This window comes from Rattus norvegicus, chromosome 4 (assembly GCF_021556685.1).
Source record: "Rattus norvegicus strain SHRSP/BbbUtx chromosome 4, alternate assembly SHRSP_T2T, whole genome shotgun sequence".
Lineage (NCBI taxonomy): Eukaryota > Metazoa > Chordata > Mammalia > Rodentia > Muridae > Rattus > Rattus norvegicus.
Window position 1 is genome coordinate 106032439 of NC_141537.1, and position 23554 is coordinate 106055992.

The 23554-nt window shown below is 45.2% G+C and overlaps 1 protein-coding gene and 1 pseudogene across 2 annotated transcripts in view; both read right to left on the reverse strand.

Annotated features, from left to right (window-relative positions):
* Positions 1-13802: 13802 nt before the first annotated feature.
* The window catches only part of Kcmf1 (potassium channel modulatory factor 1), a 60351-nt gene continuing 50599 nt past the window's right edge, over positions 13803-23554 (reverse strand). The window contains exons 5-7 of one of the 2 annotated variants that reach the window (XM_087659237.1): positions 21289-21463; positions 19968-20250; positions 13803-14423 (exon numbers count right to left, since the gene is read on the reverse strand). In XM_087659237.1, coding sequence (XP_087515363.1) covers positions 14162-14423; positions 19968-20250; positions 21289-21463 — 720 coding nt within the window. In that variant the 3' untranslated portion in view covers positions 13803-14161. The remainder of the gene's footprint in view (positions 14424-19967; positions 20251-21288; positions 21464-23554) is intronic. The other variant, NM_001128192.1, reaches the window with a different exon arrangement.
* Positions 19597-19719, reverse strand: LOC120102632 (small nucleolar RNA SNORA36 family; annotated as a pseudogene).

The window sequence follows — 23554 nt, forward strand, 5'->3', positions numbered from 1 at the left end:
TCCTTTTACCTTAGCTCTCCATCTTCAGTGCTGGCACGACAGGTGTGTCTCCATGACAAGTGTGCTAGGACAGGTGTGCTAGGAGGACAGTGTGCTGGGAGGACAGGTGTGCTGGGAGGACAGGTGTGCTGGGAGGACAGGTGTGCTGGGAGGACAGGTGTGCTGGGATAACAGGTGTGCCAGGATGACAGGTGTGCCAGGATGACAGGTGTTCTGGGATAGCAGGTATGTGCACTGTTCCCATTTTCTGAAAAGATTTTTGTTGTAGTTGAGTTTTTTCTCCAGTTTCTTGTTTGTTTACTTACTTATTTTGACAAGATCTCGATATATATAACCTGTTATAGAACTCACTACATAGACCAGGCTGGCCTTGACTTAGAGATCTGCCTGCCTGTCTCCCAAGTGCTGGAATTAAAGATGTGTGCCACCATGTTCTGCCTAAAAAGATTTTTTTAATTGGTCAGCACGTCTTGTTTTGAAAGATAAGTCCTTGGTTAAGAAATTGACCAGAAAGATTATGAAGCCACAGGAGGCTGGGGGCTCTGACAGGCCTGACAGTGGCAGCCAGTGTTTTCCTAAGTTGGAATCCCAGGCCTCCCTATTCCTCTTCATGGAGACCTGCGTGTGTGATGTATGTGGATATGTGTGCACAGGTATGTGGGGGCCAGAAGAGGACATCAGGTGTCCTGTTCTACTGCTCTGCCTTATTCCCCTGAGACAGGGTCTGTCACTGAACCTGGAGACAGACTGGCAGCCAGAAAGCCATAACAATCCCCTATCTTTGCCCCTCACAGCCCTGAGGCTACACACAACAGTGTGTAGCTTTTTACGTGGGTTCTAAGGATTTGAAGTCAGGTCCTCTGTGGGTCAGCCCTATTTTCCTCTCCAGGAAGAAGGACAGCTTGAACTACCACTAGAAAGCGACTTCAGGGCGGGGCAGACAGCTCACTGGTTAAAACTGAACACTGCTCTTGCTTAGGACCCCAGTGTGGTCCCCAGAACTAACTCAGTTTGCTCCCAGCCTCCTGTAACCACAGTCCCAGGTAACTGCTGCCCTCTTCTGGCAGCCACAGACACTACACTCATGTGCATCCACATTTGCACAGGAGTAAAAGATAAATAGAGGCTGAGGGGAAGGGAGGAGAAGGAGCATTTGTTTGCTTGCTCGTTTGTGGCACTGGAGTTTAAACCCAGGGCATCTCACACACTAGGCAAGCATGTTCCCTTTGAGCTAAGTCCCTACCTAGGAGGGTTTGTTGTTTCTTTTTTCTTCTTGGAGCTGAAGACCGAACCCAGGGCCTTGCGCTTCCTAGGCAAGCGCTCTACCACTGAGCTAAATCCCCAACCCCCGGTCTGTTGCTTCTTAAAACTCTCTCTTCCCATTGCCTGCAGTCTCAAGCCTAGGACAAATGGCTGAGGTGACTACTAAGCATAACAAAGTGGACCAGGCTGTCAGGTTCTCCCAGCATCCCTCAGTCCCTACCTGGTACAGGATGGAGCAGGCTTTGAGTTCATATATGCTCAAGCTACACCCAGTGTGTCACACAATTTCCTTCTGCTGCCTGTGGAAATGTAGGACTCTGGGCCCCTCCAGCACCATGTCTGCCTGCATGCTGTTAAGTTTCCTGCCACGATGATAATGGACAGAACCTCTGAACCGGTAAGCCAGCCCCAGTTAAATGTTTTGTTTTATAAGAGTTCCCTAAGTCATGGTGTCTCTTCATAGCAACGAAACTCTAACTAAGACATTATCCTTCCAGAATTTTCCTCAAGAGCTTCTTACATGCTAGAGGAAACATTTTACCAAGTGAGCGGCATCCCCACCACTGCCTCCAACTTTGCATTAAAAAAATGTACTGTTTATTTATACTTTTGTAATTTTAGTTTTATTTTGTGTGCATGGGTGTCTTGTCTATTTGCATGCCTGTCCACCATATGCATACTTGCTGCCTGATGAGGCCAGAAGAAGGCATCAGACCCTTAGAATGGAGTTACAAGCCTCGAATTGAACCTGGGCCCTTTTTGAGAGCAGCCAGTTGCTTGTAACCACTAAGCTATCTCTCCAGCCCTATTACTTGCTTATTTTGATATTTTTTGGAGACAGGTTCTCTCTACACAGCCCTAGCTATCCTGGAACTCACTGTGTAGACTGGACTGGCCTCCTGTCTTTAATTAGCAATGTCACCTAAGAGTTTATGTGCAGTCAATACTCTTCTGCATGCTTTGTAACCTTCGTATTCTCCCTGTCTAACACAAGTGCCCATGTAAACAGTCATGGGTCCTTTTGAGGGAACGGCTGGAAGGGATAAGTGCCATGTTCAGTTGTCGCTTGCTGCAGAGGTCCTTTCTCCTGGAGTTCCAGCGTCCACCCTGATTTCTCTGGATAGTTCCATTGGAGTAGAACTATTGTTTGCTGTTTTTTATCAAGTACCATAAACCACTCCAATCTCCTTCCGATGGTCCGGTAAGCTGTAACTTGCTCTGCATAGCCATCACTGCAGCGTCCCTAGAGGGTGAGAAAGCCAGGTCAGAGAGAAAGCAGGAGCGCACCACAAGCCAGTAAATGACAGTGGTGGCGTCGAAGCCAGGCAGTCTCCTGCAGAAACCCAATTGCCCCTTATCCAGGGAGCTCTGTTAAGGGGACCCACCTACTTCCAGGTTGCTTCCAAAGCCTGAGGGCAAAGATAAGGGCTTGCTTCTGTCTTACATTGATCCACTGCCCCCATGTGGCCACATCTTGAACTTCATCCCTGTTTGATCCCAAACTATGACACCTCCCTCCCCGCTTCCTCACCTTAGCAGGAAACAGCTCTGTGTGCCTCAGGCAGCAACCAGGGACAGACTCTTAATCTTCCTGGACCTTAGCTGCATTCATCTGAGGTTAATCCAAAGTATGAAGTAAAACAATATATCCAAATTCTGGTCAGAGTTGTAGTGCTTAATTTCTTCTTGTCTAAAATGCGGTGGCCTCCGTGGTTCTCATACCTCAGCGGCAGGAACACCAGGCCACTCCCTTTAGACAGCGGGAGAGTAGCTTGGTGTTCTCTGGGCTCCAGTCCTCTTTACCTCAGATGGTTGTGAGCCATCGTCTGGGTGTTGAGCATTGAACTTGAGACCTCTGTAAGAGCAGTCAGTTCTCTTAACCACTGAGCCATCTCTCCAGCCCCTTGGATCTGCTTTGAATGGAAGGGCTTAAGTTACTGAGAGAGACTGAGGAGGGCTTATTAGGTAAGGTATACATCGTAGAAGTAGGAGGACTTGTGTTCGATCCTACCAGTCACATAAAAAGCCTGGTACAGGACCAGGTACATGCTTTTAAGCCCAGCACTCAGGAGGTAGAAGCATCTGGATCTCTGAATGTCAGCTTGGTCTACATAGAGAGACCCTGTCTAGACAAATCAGGGAGCTGCAGGTTCAGTGAGAGATTCTGCTTCTATGGGTGATAGAGCAGGATAAACTGTGTGGACCTCTGTTCCCCATTTGCATGTGCATGTGAACACACACATGCACATACACAGATACATAAATGTGCACACACATTTTCGTGAACATGAATACATAAATATACAAACTTTCTGAGAGGTCAGAAGGTCTGGTTCATTTTTTTTCCTGTCCTCTGATTTAAAGATTCTTCAGGAAGAAACGTCTCCACTAAGCAAGGTGTTGTCCCTCTTAAAGCTAGAAGTACTTCACGGTAAAGGTTCTAAAATGGAGATTTTCTCTCAAGCCTCCCTCCTTGAGGATGGTTGGGGCCATCCACATGTGAGGCTGCCAGGTGCCTTTACTCCTTACTCCTCCTCAGTGATGCACCCAGCTGAGATTTGCAAGACACAGCTGAGGGGCCTCTTCAGTCCCAGAAGGCAGCCTGGGCCGGGACTTGTTCCTGGGGTCTGCTGCTTCTCCGATGCGGCCCAGCAGCCTTAGAATAGACCACTCATTGGTATGAAATCCCTTCCTAATGGCTGACCCCCAGCATCACAGAACAAGACTGGAAGCCTGGCCTTGACTGCACATCCGTGCCATTGCTGAAGCCAGGCCTGGCCATAAACACATCCAGAAACATCTCTGGAACTATTCGTCCTTGTCCCCAGAAATGAGCCAGCATGTGCATCCTGAGGGGAAAAGAGACACTTGGCAAGTTAAGGTGGTAGAAGGACTAGGTGAGGTGCCATAACTCACACCCATTCCAGGAGTGTAGCCCAGGCTAGCTTCAAACTCTTTATGTAGCTGGGGATTATCTTGAACATCTTATTCTCCTGTCTCTGTGCTGGGATTATAATCACCCCTCTTGTTTTGTGTGATCCCAGTGATAGAGTCCAGGGCTCTGTAAGCACCAAGCAGGCATCCTACTGAGAGAGCTGATTTGTGGCCCCATGCTGGCAAGTTTGAGGGCGACTCTCCAATAATAAAACATCACTAGTTTCCTCTCTAGCCCTGTGAAGACAGCTGGTGCTGGTCCTGCACCAACGTTTCTAGCTCCCCAGTGGCTGCTTTGCCTGCCCTTCCAGAAGTTTACCCAAGGATGCTGTCCATCTGCTCTGAAGGAGACTTCTGAGGCCTTTGACCCTGAGTCTATTGTAGTAAAGATAAGCTGGACATTTTGAAGAGGCCAGGAAGAACACCAGTTCGCTTTCTGGAACTGCCTCTGCTTCTCCAGTTTCCACGCAAGGCCTTACCTTTGACCTCCTGGGAACCTGGGGTCTGGGTTACTTGTTGTTATATGTGTTAGGCCTTCCTAAGTCAACAGTGTGGTGGCTATCAGAGCCATGGGGACACCAAATGGTATGCACAATGGAATTCCCTGTTGTGCCACCTCTCAACTGTTGCCGAGTGGTGTCACAGACCCGTGTGGCTTTGTAGGGCTGGGGAGGTGAAGGGGAGATGGCCTCACAGCAGGTTCCCACAGGATGGAGAGGCAGCTGAGAAGCATCTCAGGGCACAATGTTCCTGGGCTTGTTTTTCCGCAGGGAATGGGGTCAGTCTATCGAAACTCACCAGATCAAACCACGACCGCATTCTGCTCATGGAACATTTGGAGTTGCCCCACACAGGCCAGAGGTGGTTCCTAAATTTAAGGGTGTCGTGTGTAAAATACGGCTTTTCAGAACATATATGGGGGGCTGGGACTGGGTCTCAGTTGGTAGAGTGCTTGCCTGACTTACACAAAGCTCAGGGCTCCACCCTTAGCATTAGACATGGGGGTGCATGCTTGGATCCCATCTTGGAAGGTAGATATAGAAAATCAGGAACTATGCACCTCCTGGTAGAAAACTGAAACACCTTGAAACGTGAACTGAACTGCAGCCACTCATATTTGACTCCAGAATAAACGACCATTTATTCCTTTGAGGTAAGGGTGTGTGTGTGTGTGTGTGTGTGTGTGTGTGTGTGTGTGTGTGTGTTTACACCATTATTCCATGACACCTGTCCAGTGGAGTTCCACCCTGAGCACCGTCTGTTGCTCCTTGTCACAGGATTTATATCCATACTGTGAATTTCATAAGTACTTCACTGAGTACCTTGAATTCTACCTGAAATAGCTGTAATTATGCTGACAGCGCCCCCTTAGAACAGTACACCAGGCTGTGGAAAGCAATTGTTTGCTATACTCTTCTAGGAAATTTCGGATTAGTGGAGTTATCACTCAGCCTGGGCCAGCTCTGTCTGAGGCTGAGGGCAACAAGACAGCTGAAAAGAAAGCCTGAGCCAAGATTGCTGCGGGCAAGCGCTGTGCTGAGTCTGTGAGGTGGGATTTGGGCCAATCAAGTGGGCTTGGTTGGTCCTTACAGAATCACAAACGTGGAAAATGCTGCTTCCAGAACCCAGAGCAGACGCTGCTCAGGCCCTGCCTTCTGCAGCTGTGCCTCCCTCGTCCTAGGTTCTGTGCCCAGGCCCCAGACTCAGACAATAAGTTATCAGAAGGATACACCGTGCGATGGATACTCATGAGTGACACGGGCCCTTCTTCTCCACTTCCCCATATGTTCAAGGTCACACATTCCTTCCTCAAAATGCAAGACCCTCCTGTTTCCCTGCCACCTGAGAATCAGAGACAACTTGACTACAAGCTTGTGCTACGGACCACTCACCAAGCACATGGCATGGGACCTTCCCTCTTTCTGAAACCTATAAGGGACCCCCCCTTTACCACATGAGCTTCCACAATGCTGCTGTCTGCTACGGCATCAACAACTTGCCTAGTAAATCTCTCATCCAAAAGGACAATCACGGTGGACATTAAACCTGAGACCTTTCAAATATTTCACCAAAAATAAGTATAAATTGTTCTTAAAAAGTTACAACCCAGACTGGAGAGACGGCTCAGGGCTTAAGAGCACTGATTGCTCTTCCAGAGGTCCTGAGTTAAATTTCCAGCAATCACATGGTGGCTCACAATCATCTGTAATGGGATCCAATGCCCTTTTTGGTGTGTCTTAAGACAGTGACAGTGTACCCATATCTGTATAAAAATAAATCTTTAAAAAAAAAAGTTACAACCCAGATGGCAGACAGGGTAAAGGTGCTTGCCACCAACTCTAGTGACTGGGGTTAGCACAATAACAGACCACATAGGAATGGGCAGCCTCTGGGAGAGCCTCAGGGAACCCTTGGCCAGTTTGGTAGGCTATATGAGATGAAGGATGAGAAAAGGATCAAGGAACCCTGTGTGAATGAACCTGGTACAGTGTGCATAGGTTTGGAATTGCTATGGTATAGTCAGTTGCCAGGCTGGCTTTGAAGTTTGAGAGATCCTCCTGCCTCAGTCAACATCCTGAGCAGCTGTGGTTACAGGCATGTTCCACTATGTCTGACTATTCCAGGGTTCCCACTGTAACAGAAGTGAGTGGTGTCCTAGGAGCCTGGGCCCTGCCCGGGCAACTGCTGACAATTCATCATTCAATTAGTGTGTGTGTGTCTGTGTGTGTGTGTGCTCGCGGGTGCTTTAAAGATGAGTGTGGCAATATAGCCTATCATCCTGCATTCAGTAGACTGAGGCAGGATTGTTCAAGGCCAGCCTAGGTACTAAGATTTTGTTTTAAAAACAAAATCACAATAAAGACTGCAATGGGGCCGTTGTTAATGAGGTTCTCAAATTGCCATCCTGAGGGCTCTCAGAACAAAATCAAGTGCTTCCGGCACCAGCCAGAGGCTTACACCGCAGAGGTAAGAATCCACGCATTCTCCCTCACTTACCAGGGATAGGCACGCAGCTGCTTCCCGGTCCAGACCCTTCCCACTTTAGGAAGACTGCAGAAACTTACCTCCTTCCGGAAGAGTTCTGAACGGGCTTGAAGAAGCTTTCCCACACTACCAGTCATGTCAGCACATGTAACAGGCCGTGATGGATGGGCTTGGATAGAGTGCATGCCTCGCATGTTTTTAAAAAGTTTTGAGGGCTGGAGAGATGGCTCAGTGGTTAAGAGCACCGACTGCTCTTCCAGAGGTCCTCAGTTCAATTCCCAGCAACCACATGGTGGCTCACAACCATCTGTAAAGAGGTCTGATGCCCTCTTCTGGTGTATCTGAAGACAGCTACAGTGTACTTACATATAATAAATGAATAAATCTTTAAAAAAAAAAGTTTTGAGGGGCTGGGGATTTAGCTCAGTGGTAGAGCGCTTACCTAGGAAGCGCAAGGCCTTGGGTTCGGTCCCCAGCTCCGAAAAAAAGAACCAAAAAAAAAAAAAAAGTTTTGAGTTCTACCCCCAGCGCCATATAAACCTGTCACTTTGGTGCACTCCTGCTATCCAAGCACTTAGGAGGTAGGGGAAAGAGGATCAGGAACTCCAGGAAATCCTTGGGCCACACAGCAAGTTCAAGGCCAGCCTAGGAGACAAGATGGTCTCAAAAGAAAACCCCAAATGCACGATGAACACATCACTTGTGGCAGCTTCGTTTTACTGCAATATGGTTCCAGTTTTTCATTGAGGTCAGGTTGCAAACACTTGAATCTGGCAGATCTAAAGCTGCTCTTAGAAGGTTACATCAGTGGCGTGACCTGCCAGAGGCCACAGGCATGGGGACCTCTGAACATTCCCCAGTTGTAAAGGTGGCATCATTAGAAACTCCAGGTAGGCTGGAAGGACGGCATAGCTGGGAACACTAGCTGCTCGTCCAGTAGACATGGGTCTGGTTCCTAGCGTCCACATGGAGGTTTACTAGCATCTGTAATTCCAGTTCCAGGCAACCGGAAACCTCCTGCAGGCACCAGGAATACATGTGGTCCGGTCAAACATGCAGAAAAACCTACTCACATTCCTGAAAATAAACCGATAGACCAAACCACGTGCGGTGGTGCACACCTGTAATCCCAGCACTTGAGAAGGATGAGACAGTTCGAAGCTAGCCTGGGCTACACAGTCAGGCTGTTAAAAAAAATTCTTAAGAGGATGCCTTAATGTTCCAGGCTATAAACTAAAGCCCTGTACCTACAGGGAGCTCCAAACTATGTGAGGGATGGAGAGGTGGCTTAGTGATTAGGAGTGCTTGTTATTGTTGAGGACCTGGATTCAGTTCCCAGCACCCATGTGGTGGTTAAAAACCCTCCTTCACTAGTTCTCAGGGATCTAATGCCCTCTTCTAACCTACAAGTGTTCTTGGAAAGCATGTGGTGCATGCAAAAACATGTAAGTAAAACACACACACACACACACACACACACACACACACACACACACACACACACACACACACACACTGAAAGCAATTATATATGAATTTTAGTAGGGATAGGAAGGAAAAGGGCCCTACATCCTGCTTCACCCTGGAGCCTTGCTAGAGTCCCTCACCACCTGGGTAAAGAATTCCAGAACAATTAGCACTTACTGTGACGGGCGGCACACGGTGCTAACACTGTTTTCATGCGTGTTACCATGGCAGTGTAAAGCCCATATGAAGCCTATAGCCCTTTCCTTCCCTTCCCACTGTGAACCTGTGATTTCCTAGGAATGGCACAAGAAGTTAATTTGTAGTAAGACACGTCTTAAGTTTCTTGGGACTTTCATGACTCCTGGTGTTCTGTCTATAATCCTAGCAAAGGTGTCTCTAGAGCCACTGCAATATATAAAAATCAAAGTGGGGGTTGGGGATTTAGCTCAGTGGTAGAGCACTTGCCTAGCAAGTGCAAGGCCCTGGGTTCGGTCTCCAGCTCCAAAAAAAAGAAAAAGAAAAAAAAAAATCAAAGTGGATTCTTTAGTAACCCTGGAGATGTCACTTAAGGGCTACCAATGTCACATGGCTGTTTTGTAGACACTCGTGTGTGACAATGCTTGAAGCTGTTGGGCAGCTCACACCTACACCTGCACGTGCCTTGCTCTTTCCTTGCGACCTATGAAGTCTTGTGCTTAAATCTGTTAAACTCTAATAAACCCCAACTTTGCTTCACACTGGTTTGTCCTGACACTGTTTTCTGTGTTGTCAAGAATCTTGACTTCAACCAGGCTGAAGGCTTCACTGGAGTGGCTTCTGAAAGAACTCCGTAGGCTGCTGTAGACAGTACATAGAATTCTATCTCTAGCCCACACCCGCTGCCTAGGACATGAATGAGAGTGGGAATGGTTAAGGGTGGCTTTCATTCTCAGGGGAGTCATGTCATTGTCTGCTAAAGATTCTGGAGTTTAGGTTCCTGGTGACCAGGACTATCTCTTAGAAGTGAAAAACCACCACCCAGATGTGAGGCAAGCAACCCTGGATTGTGTATGACTAAGCATGAATTTCCACCACACAGAGCAACTGCCCACCATCTGCATAGCCAGGAACCACTGAGACACAAAATTAGAATCAAAGGATCCTTCCAACCAAATTGTGGTTGCTATAAAGTTTCTAAGTTAAGAAAGCAAACCAAGCCACTATCCATCCACTTGGATAGTTGAGGTTCAGAGGCTGTTCTGGGAGGCAGATCACTAAAATCCTCTCATCATTGAACACAGGTTCTGATTGGCCTGGACATACCAGGCTGGCTGCAAATGTTGCTGCGGTGAATCTAGGTTCTCCCACGTACTGGTTAGCCAGTGACCGACACCTCAGCTGGAGTATCACGAAGCTGTTTGCAGCAGGGTTCTTTAAAAGAGCAACTTCTGAGATGTGTGCTGACTAACAGGATGGGCCTGTTAGTTTCATGACAAAGAAAGGGACTTTGTCAGCATGTCTGCTGCCAATGAACACAGAAATTAGATGTTTACACTACTCTAAAAGCAATATACAAAAGAAAAGCCACCGAAGGAGGGTTCTGGACCACGGTGACTTAATGGGGTGATGTTAAATGCTAGTTTCCTACTGCGACATGTAACTCGAAAGCCCTCTGAGTAGAGGCTGTTTCCAAGATGGTTGACATATCTCCATTTCCCCCATCTCCAATCTTGAAGTTGAGCTCCGAAGAGCAGTTACAACCATTACTTTCTGTAAGCATTAATGATTTTGGCAAGTAAGGTACACTATATGCTGGGACCTCAGCAATTGTGTGGCTGAGGCAGGACATCAAGGTCAGCGGATGGACTTAGGGAGGGCTTGTCTCAGAACCTAAGACAAGGTGGATGGACTTGACGGCTCAAGGAGGACTGTTGAAGTTGAAACCAAACTGCATATGGAATAAGTGCATGTGACCCCGAAACTACTGTGCTTACAAGCTCAAACACCACACACACACACACACACACACACACACACACACACACACACACCCCTACCTAATAGGCTGCATTAGTTGACATTGCTATTGGGCCTTCCCTACTAAATGGGTTTGTTTTGGAACTGTTGTGGCTGATCATCTCCATCCTGCCAGGGATACCTTAACACACACCTGAGTTGCAGAGCTGGGACACCTGCATTAGAGGCCAGTCACAGGTGACATCTTGACAGTGAGCCCTTCAGTTGCAGGAATTCCAAGGTTTCGATCTCTAGCCACTCCTCTTTCTCCCATTTCATTCTCTTTATCCACTCATCCTCGTCTACTTCCTTATGGCCTTAAGCAGCATGGGAAAGACATGGGCTCTGCTGTCAGAGGCCCAGCCTTCTGGGAAATAAAGGTAGGCCGCATCCAGCGAACTCTTCAAAGTCTTGTTTGAAGATGAGGCCACAGATCAGCAGACACAAGCAGCTTGGTGGACATGTGAAAACCCGCTGGTTACTACTGGAAATACTGTACTACCAACAACTGTTGGGAGGGCTGAGAAGACACAAACTATCCCAAACTATATCTGGAGGGCAAAAGAATCCACTTCTTTAGCCAAGAGTGGTGGCTCACAATTCATAATTCAGTACTCAGCAGACAGAGACAGGCAGAACAAACAAGAACAAAGACCCCATCACTTTGTAGCCGTGTGGAACTGTAATCCTCGAACTCGGGAAGATGGGATTAGCTCAAAGTCCTTCACTGCTTAGTGAGCTGGCGGACAGTCTGGCTCCATTTTAACCTTCTCTCTAAACAAAATGGTACCCACCTGGCCCTAGAAAACCACAGCTAATTAAAAACCTACTAGCACCGGCCGACTGTTTTGTTTAGTAAGTCTAGGTTCTAATTTATCTTGCTATGATTGTCCTTTACTTTTAGAGTTGAATGGTAAGAAAGACAAAGACCTACAAGTACAAGAAGGGTCAACTATTTCCTTTATGCGCCAAGCGGTCATTCCCTGCTAAGGTCACAGTATCTCAGGGTGAATCTGGAGTCTTAGTGAAGTGCACACTACACCCTGGGAACCACCCAAAGGCACAAGGACACCACACACACACTCTTGATGCCTATGTATTTTTGGTTTCTTCAAATCATGAAATTAAGCTCCTACCAGAATACCTTGAGCAGACTTAATTCCTTCTGAACAGGAAGTAAGGACAAGAGCTGTAGAAGGATCATATTTATATCATGGACACTCCAAAGTCAGAATCCAGTTCTTTCCTGCAGACTCAGTGTAACTTATTTAAAGTACTTCTAATAATGTGATGTTGATTCAGAAACTAAAGAAAAAGGACACAAGAACTTGAAGGGCTTAATATATATTTTATATTGATAATCTGTGTCTTTCTACCCTAAAATAATACATTATTATAGGTTACATACAGGATGAGGTGAGGTATTTGTAAAATATCTGATAAAAATAATTAATATACAATTTTCTACATGAGATGGAATCTTACCAACACTAGGCCTTCTGAAATGTTAACTTCATTTTCTAAGTTAAACTGCCCTGAAGAGACTTACAGCTGTTCCCTAGAACCATGCTGAAAATGGAGGATCTTACGTTTCCCAGAAAAGGGAAAGTACATAATTGGCAGTTTTTCTTCCTCACATCCAAAGTTTTACATCCCCACAAAACCAGTATCTTTATGTTTAGCACAAAAAGCAAAAAATACTGTGTTAGAGAATGTAAAAAATTCTCTGAGTAATGGTCAGGTTAATTCAACACCAAAGAAATTCGAGTGGCCAACAATCTTGAAAATGCTTTATTGAAATGTGTGAGTTATGTGCAGATGTGTCTGAAATGATCACAGCTGGAAAATGGACTTCTGAAACTTCTCAACAACCAATTAAAAAAAGAAAACCCCACTGGCCTTGACCTCTGGAGCCCGGCGAGGGCCGTTCCTTTAGAAGATTTCCATCAAAGACTAAAGAAAACAGCTACTGTATATCTGGAAGCTGGTGGAGTCTCAAGTTTCCGAGGAGAAGCGACAGTTTTTTAGACATGGAGGGTGACTTCTCTTTTTGGTAGATTTAGATGACCATGGACTTCACAGTTCTTGAGGACACCTGGGGGTGTTCAAGTCTGTATGCTTGTCATGAAGAAACAGAGGGAAGGACAAGATGGCGGGAGAGAGGAGAGCCAACAGAGAATGGCTCACAGGGAAGAGGACTGGAGCCAGACACGATTAGATTAAGTCTCACAGAAATTTATCAGAAGCTGCGAATCTTTTTTTAAAAGTCCTAAATTACATTCCAAAACCTGCTCCATGCTCCAGTCCCACTGCCCCTTCCTGGAGCTCGTGTGAAACTGGAAGCAGATAGGAAGCACCCATCCTCCACACCACGACCCAAGGCGAGCTACTGTTTTTTTTAAACACACAGGATTAATAACATAGGCATATAGGTGGCATGATTCAATTAAAAGACTTTACTTTTTATGCCAGAAAAAAAACCAATAAATAAAAGGAGCTAAGATTAGCATTAAGATTTGGGTGATGAGATCTGGGAAGGCGAATGCAAACCCTCATGGCTCCCCTGACACTAATCTGTCTCAGCAAACCACAGATACATAAACAGCACAAAGTATGATTGAGAACGAGAGATCTTCAAAAGCAAGACAACGTAATTCAGGTTAACCTCGCTGAACAGTGAGTGAATGAAATCCATCTATACCTGAACGAACATGCTTAACAATCAAAAAGATTTAAACCACCACAAAAAGTAAACACTTCCAACCAACACAAACAGGATTTGTCTAGAGGGCACACAGTCGCCCTGCAGAGACCCTGTCTTCACTGGTGTGTTTTCTAGTGACGAGTCAGAGACAGGCTGGACTCTGGTTAACAGGCGACAGGACAGTCATACAGTGGAGAGCCATACCTGGCTAGGACCCCCAGGTTCCACTGCAGAGCTGGCTCTGTGCGGAGGCACAGCTATGAGGGTGAGTCAGGCAGACACTATTGGGAAGCCACTCGCCCAGTAACCGTTGAATAACGTTGGGAAAGCTTTGGGCTTTGTATTTTATTTTTATTTTTCAATTTTATTTTTGAAAGTTTTACTCCTTGTATTTAATTTTTAAATAACAAGGCCACTGAAACTCATGCACGCTGCAAAAAACCTCATGCAGTAGTTAGGTAAACCATCCAAGCAGTTTTTATTCATTAATATTCATAAATACACACAGCAGCTTCATTAGAGATTTCAATTTCCTCTTCAGTTTGAATGTGGAGTATTAGGAGAGCCTTTTGCATGTCAAGGTACAGGAAGCAGAGATCACCCTGCACTGCTACCTACATTTACCTGCTAGAAGTAAAAATTAGTTAAGTGGAAATGATTATCATATATATTTCTCTCTTCCTTTTGAATGTACACAATGTAACAAGAGTGACAGACCTGAAATTACAATCACCACACAAACCCAGGATAGCTGTTGTCCACTTTCATTGGCAAATACAGCACAGAGGACATTGTCTGCGAGTGGGGAGGTCATCAAAGAGGAGGTGGTGGAGGCTCATTTCCTTTATTACTCTCTTTTAAATTTAGGTTTTCTAAAGCGACATCTAAAGGCATAATATCTACACAGCCCATAGCACCAAAATCTGCCATCTCCCCCCGTTCATCCTCGTCTGAGGACGAGCTCTCTTCACGCACCAACGTAGACAGAAGGAGCTCCTGGACAAACAGGCTGCGGTCTGCACGCTCGCTTTCCATGGACTGGCGCTCTGCTTCAGACATTTTGGGATCATTCAACCTGCACAGGTAAGAAAGGAAAGACCTTCTTAGTAACAAGTCCATCAGGAACAAACAGTGAGGCGAGCTCTACAGCCTGTGTGGGATGCTTTGTTTGGCGACCGACACCTTAGTTCAGATAAATCCCCACACCGTGTGCAGACCAGAGTTCAGCAGATGCAGTGAGAAGAAAAAACCCAAACAGGCAAACACGGAAACTAAGCCATGTAGACCGTCTAGACTAGCTTTGGAGAAAACCCTGGTGGAAATTCCTCTGAAAAAACCAAAACACAAAACAAAGCAAGCAAGAGACTGCTGATGGATGGATGCTTGGGAAGAAGAATTCCCCAAGCAGGATTTCCGTGCCGGCGGTCAGTCACGGTGGTCCTGCTCGTGGCTCACTCCAGCGCTAAGAGTGCGGCTCCAGCACTGAGTCCTAAGCACTGAGGACTTTTCACTTTCCATTTTACTCTCTGAAATAAAGCTATGCACAAAAACTCAAGGAAGCACATGCCAGGCCATTTTCTTTTATTCTTCCCCACTTTTTTGGCCAGGGTCTTGTTGGGTGGCCTGCAATTTGATATGTAGATCAGGAAACCTGACCTAGAACTCTTAGCGATCCATCCGTCTACCTCTGACTTTCCAGCATCGCCATGCCTAGCTTGCTTTCTTGTTTTAAATGTGTGTGTGCCACAGTAATGTATACAGTCGGTCAAGTTTGTGGGGCTGTTTCTTTTCTTCCTCCTTCATGTGGGTCCTGGGGGTTGACATCAGACTGCTGGGTTGATTATGTCACCTCATCAGCTCACCAAGTTCCCAGAGGATGGCAATGAAGCCAAGGTTCGTCCCTAGGGAACATGGACGGATGTTAAAAGTTGAAAACTGAGCCAGGTGTGGTGGTGTGAGCATGCCTTTAAGCCCAGAACCCGGAAGCCAGGAGGTCGACTCACTGCTGGTCATTACTTACTATTATTCTATTGTTACCAACGTGCTAAAATGGCTCAGGTCTTTCCACTAAAGAACAAACCCCAAACTACGGGAGCTTGTGCTCAGCGTCAGCACTGATTTTATTTCTCTATTTGTAGTGGTGAGAAAAGCAAGCAGCTGCAGCACTGGGTCAGGAAAGTGCAGGGGCACTCTTCCCAAGAACACGGGCAAGCTTAACACAGACCTCCGGGCAGCTCACTCACTGCCCCCTGCGCCTGCTGTCTGGCTAGGGCACCCCAGAGCGCAGGCGAAACACGGGCTGTGACTAACAACAGGCTTGACTCTGTTCTGCGCGCATCATTCTGGCCCCAGCAGCTGGGGTTTGCCGTTTTAAAGGAAGAGGAAACTCAGGCAGAGCTCAGCTAACTTGCTCAAAGTCTCAGTTAAGAACCACCATAGTGATGAGCTCTGCGGCCTTGATAAGGTAAGAGCTAACTACAGAACTCAAAGGGGGCCAAAGCATGTGGGCAGTTAGTTCATCAAACGCCACTATGGCTGCACTGAGATGGCCTGTCCCACCCATGGTTAAGAGCATTTTAAGAACGTGTCATGAGAACACTAAGTGACTGGAGGCTGAGTCATAGGTACATATTCCCAACAATCACGAAGTTCTCAGCTCTGGAAAAGGCCTTTGGTCAATGCTGGGAGAGGGACCTAGAAGTCAACTCAGATACAGGGTGGATAGAAGACTAATCACCGTGTCAGATGAACGTGTCAGAGACACTCAAGAAGGGGTCTTCGCTCCTGGGAGGCACTAGAATTCAATACTGCTCTAACTTTAAGGGAACTAGCTAAGAGAGTGTCTAATGCTTGAGGGGAAGATGAATGTGGCGCTAGGGCTCAATATTTTGGCAAGTCAGTTTTGGTAGAGACCCAAAGAGAGCTGCTAAGCTAAAGATCTTCAAACTAGCTGTCTATTACCAAAAGACAGAACTCTGACTTAACACTTAACATGTCAACTATCTTTGACCTCCCTGGACATAACTATGTCCTTACAGTCAGCTCCGGGATAAGATGAACACGTCACAAAGAGTACTCCTGCACAGCAGAAAGTGCCCCCTCCCCTCCCCCGCTGACACGGCAGTTGCTTGTTCCAAGTTTATAATGTATGCTAGTATAGTTGAAGTTCCAAGGAGCCCCAAACAAGTAAGCTTGATACCGGTCTTTAACTACTCTGTGACCTAGGATTCTCATCTTCCCACCTCCACGTGGAGAATTACAAGGATTTCAGGCATATTTTACCATGCCCCATTGCTGAAAGCTGAGGCAGGAGGATGAGTTCGAGGCCAGCCTAGTTACATATGAGGCTTTGGAAGGGAAAGGTATGAGAAGAAGGAATGTGGACCACAGGCCATCACGCATCTACTCCACAGCTGCAGGAGACAGCCGTCCTTCCAGGACAGCGTGCGTGCGATCACGGACAGCACCAAGAGATAGCACATACTATGCGCTGGTAATTTTTAAAAAATCTTTTTTTACATACACAGGAAATGAAATATCATATTAACTTTACCAAGTAGTTTGGGATTTAAAAAGATATACAACACAAACAAAAATATACAGTAATGTCTTTTCGACTTTTTAAAAAATTACATGTACGTAGTTACATGCACACGAGTACAGGTGTCTATGGTGGCCATATGAGAAAACTGGGTACCACGGAACTGGATTCACGGGCACTTTTAAGTCTCCTGATAAAGTTGCTGGAAATCACACTCTGGTTCTCTGCAAGATCAGCAGATGTTCTTAACCACTGAACCATCTCTCCAGCTCCTTGACAACTCCCTTTGTAGACCAGGCTGGCCTTAAACTCAGAGATCTACTTGCTTTTGCCTCCTGAGTACTGGGATTAAAGGTGTGGGCCACCATGCCAGCTCTTTTTGACCTTTTCCTGATGCACAATCTTGCAGTACATGCCATAGGGTGGCCCTGAACTCTGGCTTCAGCTGTCCTTTGTTCCCAGAAATAATGACTGAGAATTATATATATATGCCTATAAAATAAACGCCTAGGCCATAGGCTTTGGCTCATTCTCCAACGAGCTCATACCTTATATAGCCCGTTTGTTCTAGTCTGTGTCACACAGTTGTTTACCTCTCCTCAGTTCCATGCATCTTCAGAATATGGGGTGACTCTCCTACTCTTAACTCTTCCCAGAATCCTCTCTCTCTGCCAGATGTCAGCTAATAAGCCATCAGTTTTATTGACTGCTGATTCTTCCACACGGTACTTAAGGGATTTTCTCTACATTCAGCCTCCTGAATGCTGGGATTAAAAACATGAAACTCCTTGCCTGGCTGGAAAGATGTCTTTTTCCTGGCAAGATATTCCACCCATAGTGCAGCCAACTTTCAGGAAGACATACACTGGCTCGTGGTTTCAGGTGAGTGCTCAGATTCCAAAAGGCACTGCTGCTGCTCAGTCTCGGTAGAAGGTGATGACCGCATCAGGCAGAGCCTTCTGCAGCTTACACTGAACCACTCTGCCTGGTGGCACTCACTCGCCTCATGAAGGCTACTGCAAAGATAAACCACTCTGTGCAAAATGCCTCCTTAAATTCACAATAAATGACAATGATCGGTATTTTTGATAATCTTCTTTCATACACTGGCAGGATTCCTGGGTAGGATACTGATGATAAAACTAAAGATAGGAAATGACTTTTCTAAGGGGAAAGGGGTTCTTGTTTGAGTGTTTTCATTCTATGCCTACCTAAGCACTCCACTATGCACTCTACTTCTGTCTATGCACCTGTACTACTGCACTGTGGGATTTAAGTGCAAGAAGAAAGGAGGAGGAATTACAGTTTCTTGTACAGTCCCAAAGAATCATCAGGGATGATTCTTTATGTAGGCAAGGATGATCCTGAACTCCTGATCTTCCTCCCTTCTTCAAGTGTTGGGATTACAGGGAAGCACCATGGCTGGCATTTAATGCTGGAGACTCATCCCAGGGCTCTGTGCATGCTAGGCAAGTACTATTCCAACTGAGCTACATTCCCGAGCCCAAGTTAACTATTTCACAGACCAATTTTCATGTTATTATTTTTAAAAAAAATTATTTATTTATTTCATGTATGTGACTACACTGTCGCTGTCTTCAGACACACCAGAAGAGGGCATCAGATTCCATTACAGATGGTTGTGAGCCACCATGTGGTTGCCGGGAATTGAACTCAGGACCTCTAGAAGAGCAGTCAGTGCTCTAAACTGCTAGCCAGCTCTCCCGCCCTCGTGTTACTCTTTTTAAAGACTTCTGTATGTGAATGAGTGTCTGCTGGCATGTGTGCATGTGCATCTGTGCACGCCTGGTACCTGAAGGGGCCAGCAGAGGCTGCCAGAACCTCTGAAGTCAGGTCACTGGACAGTCTGTGAGCTGCCATCTAGGTGCTGGGAACTGAAGCCAGGTCTCCTCAGGGAAAAACAGCAAGGCTCCAAGTTCTGAGCTACTTCTTCAGCCCCTTTGATAGGGTCTCATGTGTCTCAGGCTGGCCACAAACTCATAATGTGGGAGGATATCCTTGATTTTTCTCAGTGCTGACATTACAAGCCAAGTGCGAGGATTAGAGACTGCGCATCATTGTGTATGTAAGGTCAGCATTCTATAACAGAACTACATCCCTAGCCCTCAAGGTAGTTTTAGAAATACATGAAAACTTCCACCAGTGGAATAAATGGTCTGCTATATGTGATGAGTATTAATGATACCATGGTAAGCCATTTTCTAAAGTTACTTTTGGGTAACAATCCTAAGAATTTAAATCTAATTTTGGGAAATCACATATACTCCTCCCTCCCCCATATTATGAAAGCGTTTGTTCTTCTATATATCTATACTTGTGGTACATGCATGTGCACATGTGTAGACACAGGTATGTGTACCTGTTCGTATTTCTGAAGGCTAGAGGTGGGCACTCTTAGGGCTGGAACAACAGAATACTCTTTACTTAGGTGTGAGGATCTGAACTCAGGCCCTCATGCACTGAACACTACCCACTGCACCATCTCCATTAAGCCCTCTTCTGTTCTAATGTTTCAGCAGACTTTAATGGAAGATTAGAACAGACATTATTAAATAAATTAGCTAATAAAGGTGTATAAATATAAGTGAAATGATACAGCATTTTAAGTGTTATGTGTAGTATGGGAAAGAAAATATTTTTTAAAGTTTTTCTTTTTAATAACTTTTAAAAATTTTATTGTATTTGTTTATGTAGCCTAGAAGTATATGAATAGAGTAATATTCTCTATTCAGTTTATTTCCCTCAGCCAATTTCAATGTCCCAAAGTTTAATTAACAAAGAAAAATATTTTTAACGATGATATACACACACACACACACACACACTCACCCCGTAATACCTTGTAAACACAAACACCAACATTTACTTTATCTGAAACAGTAAGTTTTTGTGTTCCTAGGGGAATATTAAATATGTATTTTAATTGGAGAGCTGTAATGCTTTAATCCAAGACAGTTTTTCATGAAGTTATACACACAAAAGGAAAGAGCTCATTAGACTGGACAGTGTCAACAAAACATCCTCTCTCCAGCCCAGCCACACTAGTCAATGAAATACCTTGTTAACAGGAACTGGGAGTTGTGGAGGGCCTGCGGGCTGTTCTCTGTGTTGGCTGTGTTGGCTGTGGCCGTGGCCTGTGTGATCGTAGTGGTGACGCTGCTTGTGTTAGTGCGCCGACTTGCGTTGCGAGCAGTCTCCAGTTGTTGCCGGGCCGCCTGCGCATGCTGCCGCTCAAGCTGCAGCTGCATCTGCAGTTGTTGCAACTGAGAAGCGGAAGGGCCTGAAGAGTTAAGCTGTCCTCCTGCAGAACGTCTCACTCCTGATAACTGAGATAACAGCTCTGCCAATGGAAACGCATATAATCAATCAACTTGACACAGGGAAACTTAGTGCTTCGTTACCATTTTGTCAGTGGAGAAAATCGAAGTGTTGTGAAACAATGCAAGTTCACGCAACATATTCCAAGTTCTGCCAAGGACCCAACACCTATGTGAACCTACATAAAACTAAGCCTGCTTCAGACAGAACTTAAAAGGTGGCTTTAAAAACTATTTAGACTCAGGGTTGGGGATTTAGCTCAGTGGTAGAGCGCTTGCCTAGCAAGCGCAAGGCCCTGGGTTCAGTTCCCAGCTCCGGAAAAAAAAAAAAAACCCAACAACAACAACAACAACAACAACAACAACAACAACAAAAACAAAAAACAAAAAAAAAAAAAAAAAAAACCCAAAAACTATTTAGACTCAAGAGCAGGTCCAATCATAATCAAGAACTGTTAAGGGAAACACCATGAAAGCATGAAAGTCTACTCTTTACTCCCAGTTCTTGGATCAGGGCCTGGCATGATGGTATCAGCACTCATTAATCTCTGCTCATTTGATCAGAGGAGTTAGCAGGATGAAACCTCAGAGTCTGGAGCGTTTATAAATGTGGTTCTTGTATTCTGGCTTCTGCCTCCTCTCCACTGTAGCGCTTGACTCTGGCCTGGTAAAACCCATACTCTTGTTTTAGTGGAGTTGTTCAAGGTATTGTAACATCCTCCTTCAGTATGTTCAATAATCACTATGTTCTTAATCATGGTGAGGAGGGACACATTCCTACTTTCCTCCCAAGAACTTACTGAGTGCCTAAGTCCTTAAGGTGGAATCACAGGATTCTAAGGACTCTGAAATCTTTCCTAAAGCCCTTCCTCTGTGTTATCTTATCCCCTAATGCCTTTGAGAAATGCAGTAGTACATGGATTACTTTATGATGTCCACTTAAACTTGAAGGAATCCACGCACAGGACTAGAAGCAAAAGTAAAACATAAACTACACAAACCATCTTTAAAGGAGCTCCCCAACCTCTGCCCTTGCCTTTAAGAAGTGGAAACAAACTTACCAGCTATAGGATCCATGGCTTCCCTACTGCTTGGAGAGTATGAACTCTGAGAAGAAGAGAGTCCACCAGTAGAACTGCTAGTAAAGTGCATGTTTGATCTACGAGCACGAGGGCCTCCTAACCCCCGACCAGGGTGAAACATTCTACGTACATGTCGAACACCACTCGATTCATCATAACTCAAGGTTAAGGAAAGGATAAGTAGTTTACAAAAAGAAGAAAAAACAAAATGAAAGTTGTTGGGAAGTCCTAAATTGTGAGCAGCTTAAAATAGTACTTTTAGCTTAGAATATAAATGTCACAACTCTATGAGGCTCGTTTATCCTAAAAAAGATAACATGAAACAACAGACATAAGCTAGGCATGATGTAATCCTGAATCGATGCATGCCTGTAATCCTAACTCAGAGGCAAAGACAGGAAAACAATGGAGTTTGAGGCCAGACTCAAAAAAACCAGATAAATACAATCATACAATACATACATATAATACAAAAGCAATGTATAGATTCTATATGTTCTGAAGGCCAAGAACTTTCTTCCAGGTTCTAGACCTGAACACTGCCAGAGCGAGGTCAAAAGAGCTGCCTGGTCACAGATCTATGGTGCTCTTAACACTGGATTTTATGTATCAAGAAATAAGACACTCAGTCTCTACAATGAAAAGGAGCAAGCTGAATAATCTAAATTCTGTAAATGTGGCTTGTTTCAATGTCCGCTTTAATTTCTGTCTTCAACTTTTATTCCCAGCTCTGTTGCTAAACAGAATATACCTGAATTGCTGTATCACTGGATACACATTAATCTAACATGCTTCAAGCAGATTGCTAGAAGCCTTATTCTTCTCAGGATTGAATGTGAACCAAACTGAGCAAGGTCTTGTGCAGCAATTAGCCACCTAAATCATAAAGATAAGAAATAAGGACCAACTGACCAACCAACCAGCCGTTGAAGTTAACCTTGTATTTCCACAGAGGCAAGCAGCTGATAGCAGTCCCCTGTTGATTTTGGTTATGGCTGGTAGTTCTGGAATAACTAAAGACAGGGTGAGGAGCCCCGCATAAGTCACTTCTATATGCAGGGTCTCACTGTGGTGTTTAGGATGAGACTCTGGGCTCTGCAGGTTATTGGCACGTGTTGTTCTTAAGAAGTGGCTGGGTGAGAGGGCACTGTTAGGAGACATCCATCAACTGCTGCCACAGGCATACACTAGACACTGGTCCCAACACCATCAGTACATTATGATACCACAGGTATCTGAAAGCTCCACATCCTTTCATGTATCTGCTAATGTAGCATTCTGTGTTTTAAAGTTTGGTAGAAAATAAGTAAATAAAAATATGTAAAATACCTTTCATATTCCTGTACTTTTCAAAATTTAATCTTTTCCTTACTAACCAAAGACATTTGTAGAAGGCTTACAAAATGGGTTCAGATGAGGGGGTCAGTCTTTATTGAATGCACACACTGTTAGCATCACAAGTGTTGGAATTTGTGAAGAAAAAAGTTCAGGTCAGCATTTGTAGCTTCCCCCAGGAAGTGCATAGTTATTCAAAAGACCTAGGTGTTTATTCTTAGCCCACTTGATTTTTTCCATCTTAAATTTTTTAAATTTTATGTGTATGGGTATTTTGACTACATGGATCATGGGTATATGTGGTCTTAGCCACAGCTCAAGAAAGGCGTCAGATCCCCTAGAACTGGAGTGACAGATGGTTGTGAGCTCCCACGTGAGTGCTCGGAATGGAACCTGGGTCCTCTAGAGAGCAGCTGAGCTTTTTACCACTGAGTCACTTCTCCAGACCTAATTAAAAAGAAAAACAAAAAACAAAAAACAAACCAAAAACAACCCCCCCCAGCTGGGTGTAGGGGACACATACCTTTAATCCCAGCACAGAGGCGGTGGATCTGTGAGTCTGAGGCCTGTTAGTCCCCCGGGCATTAATTTCCCAGGTTTATTCCATTTTCTTCACTTTTCCAGTAATTTCCACCTTGCCTCAGTCTGTGTCTCCAGTGAGGAAAGCAGGGCTGTGATGAAAGACTAGAGCTACAGACCGACCACTACCACTTTGCTCCACAACAGGTCTAGTTTGGATTACAGAACATGAGTAAAGTCTGGCAGACAGAAAGGTTGAGTAACTTTGACTTGACCTAAACTTTCATATGAACAGAAACCTAAAGGATGAGAGACTGAGGAGGCAATTTATAACCTGAAGGCAGCACAATGAGTCTACAAACAACAGTCACTTTTATGAAAAGGTCAAACA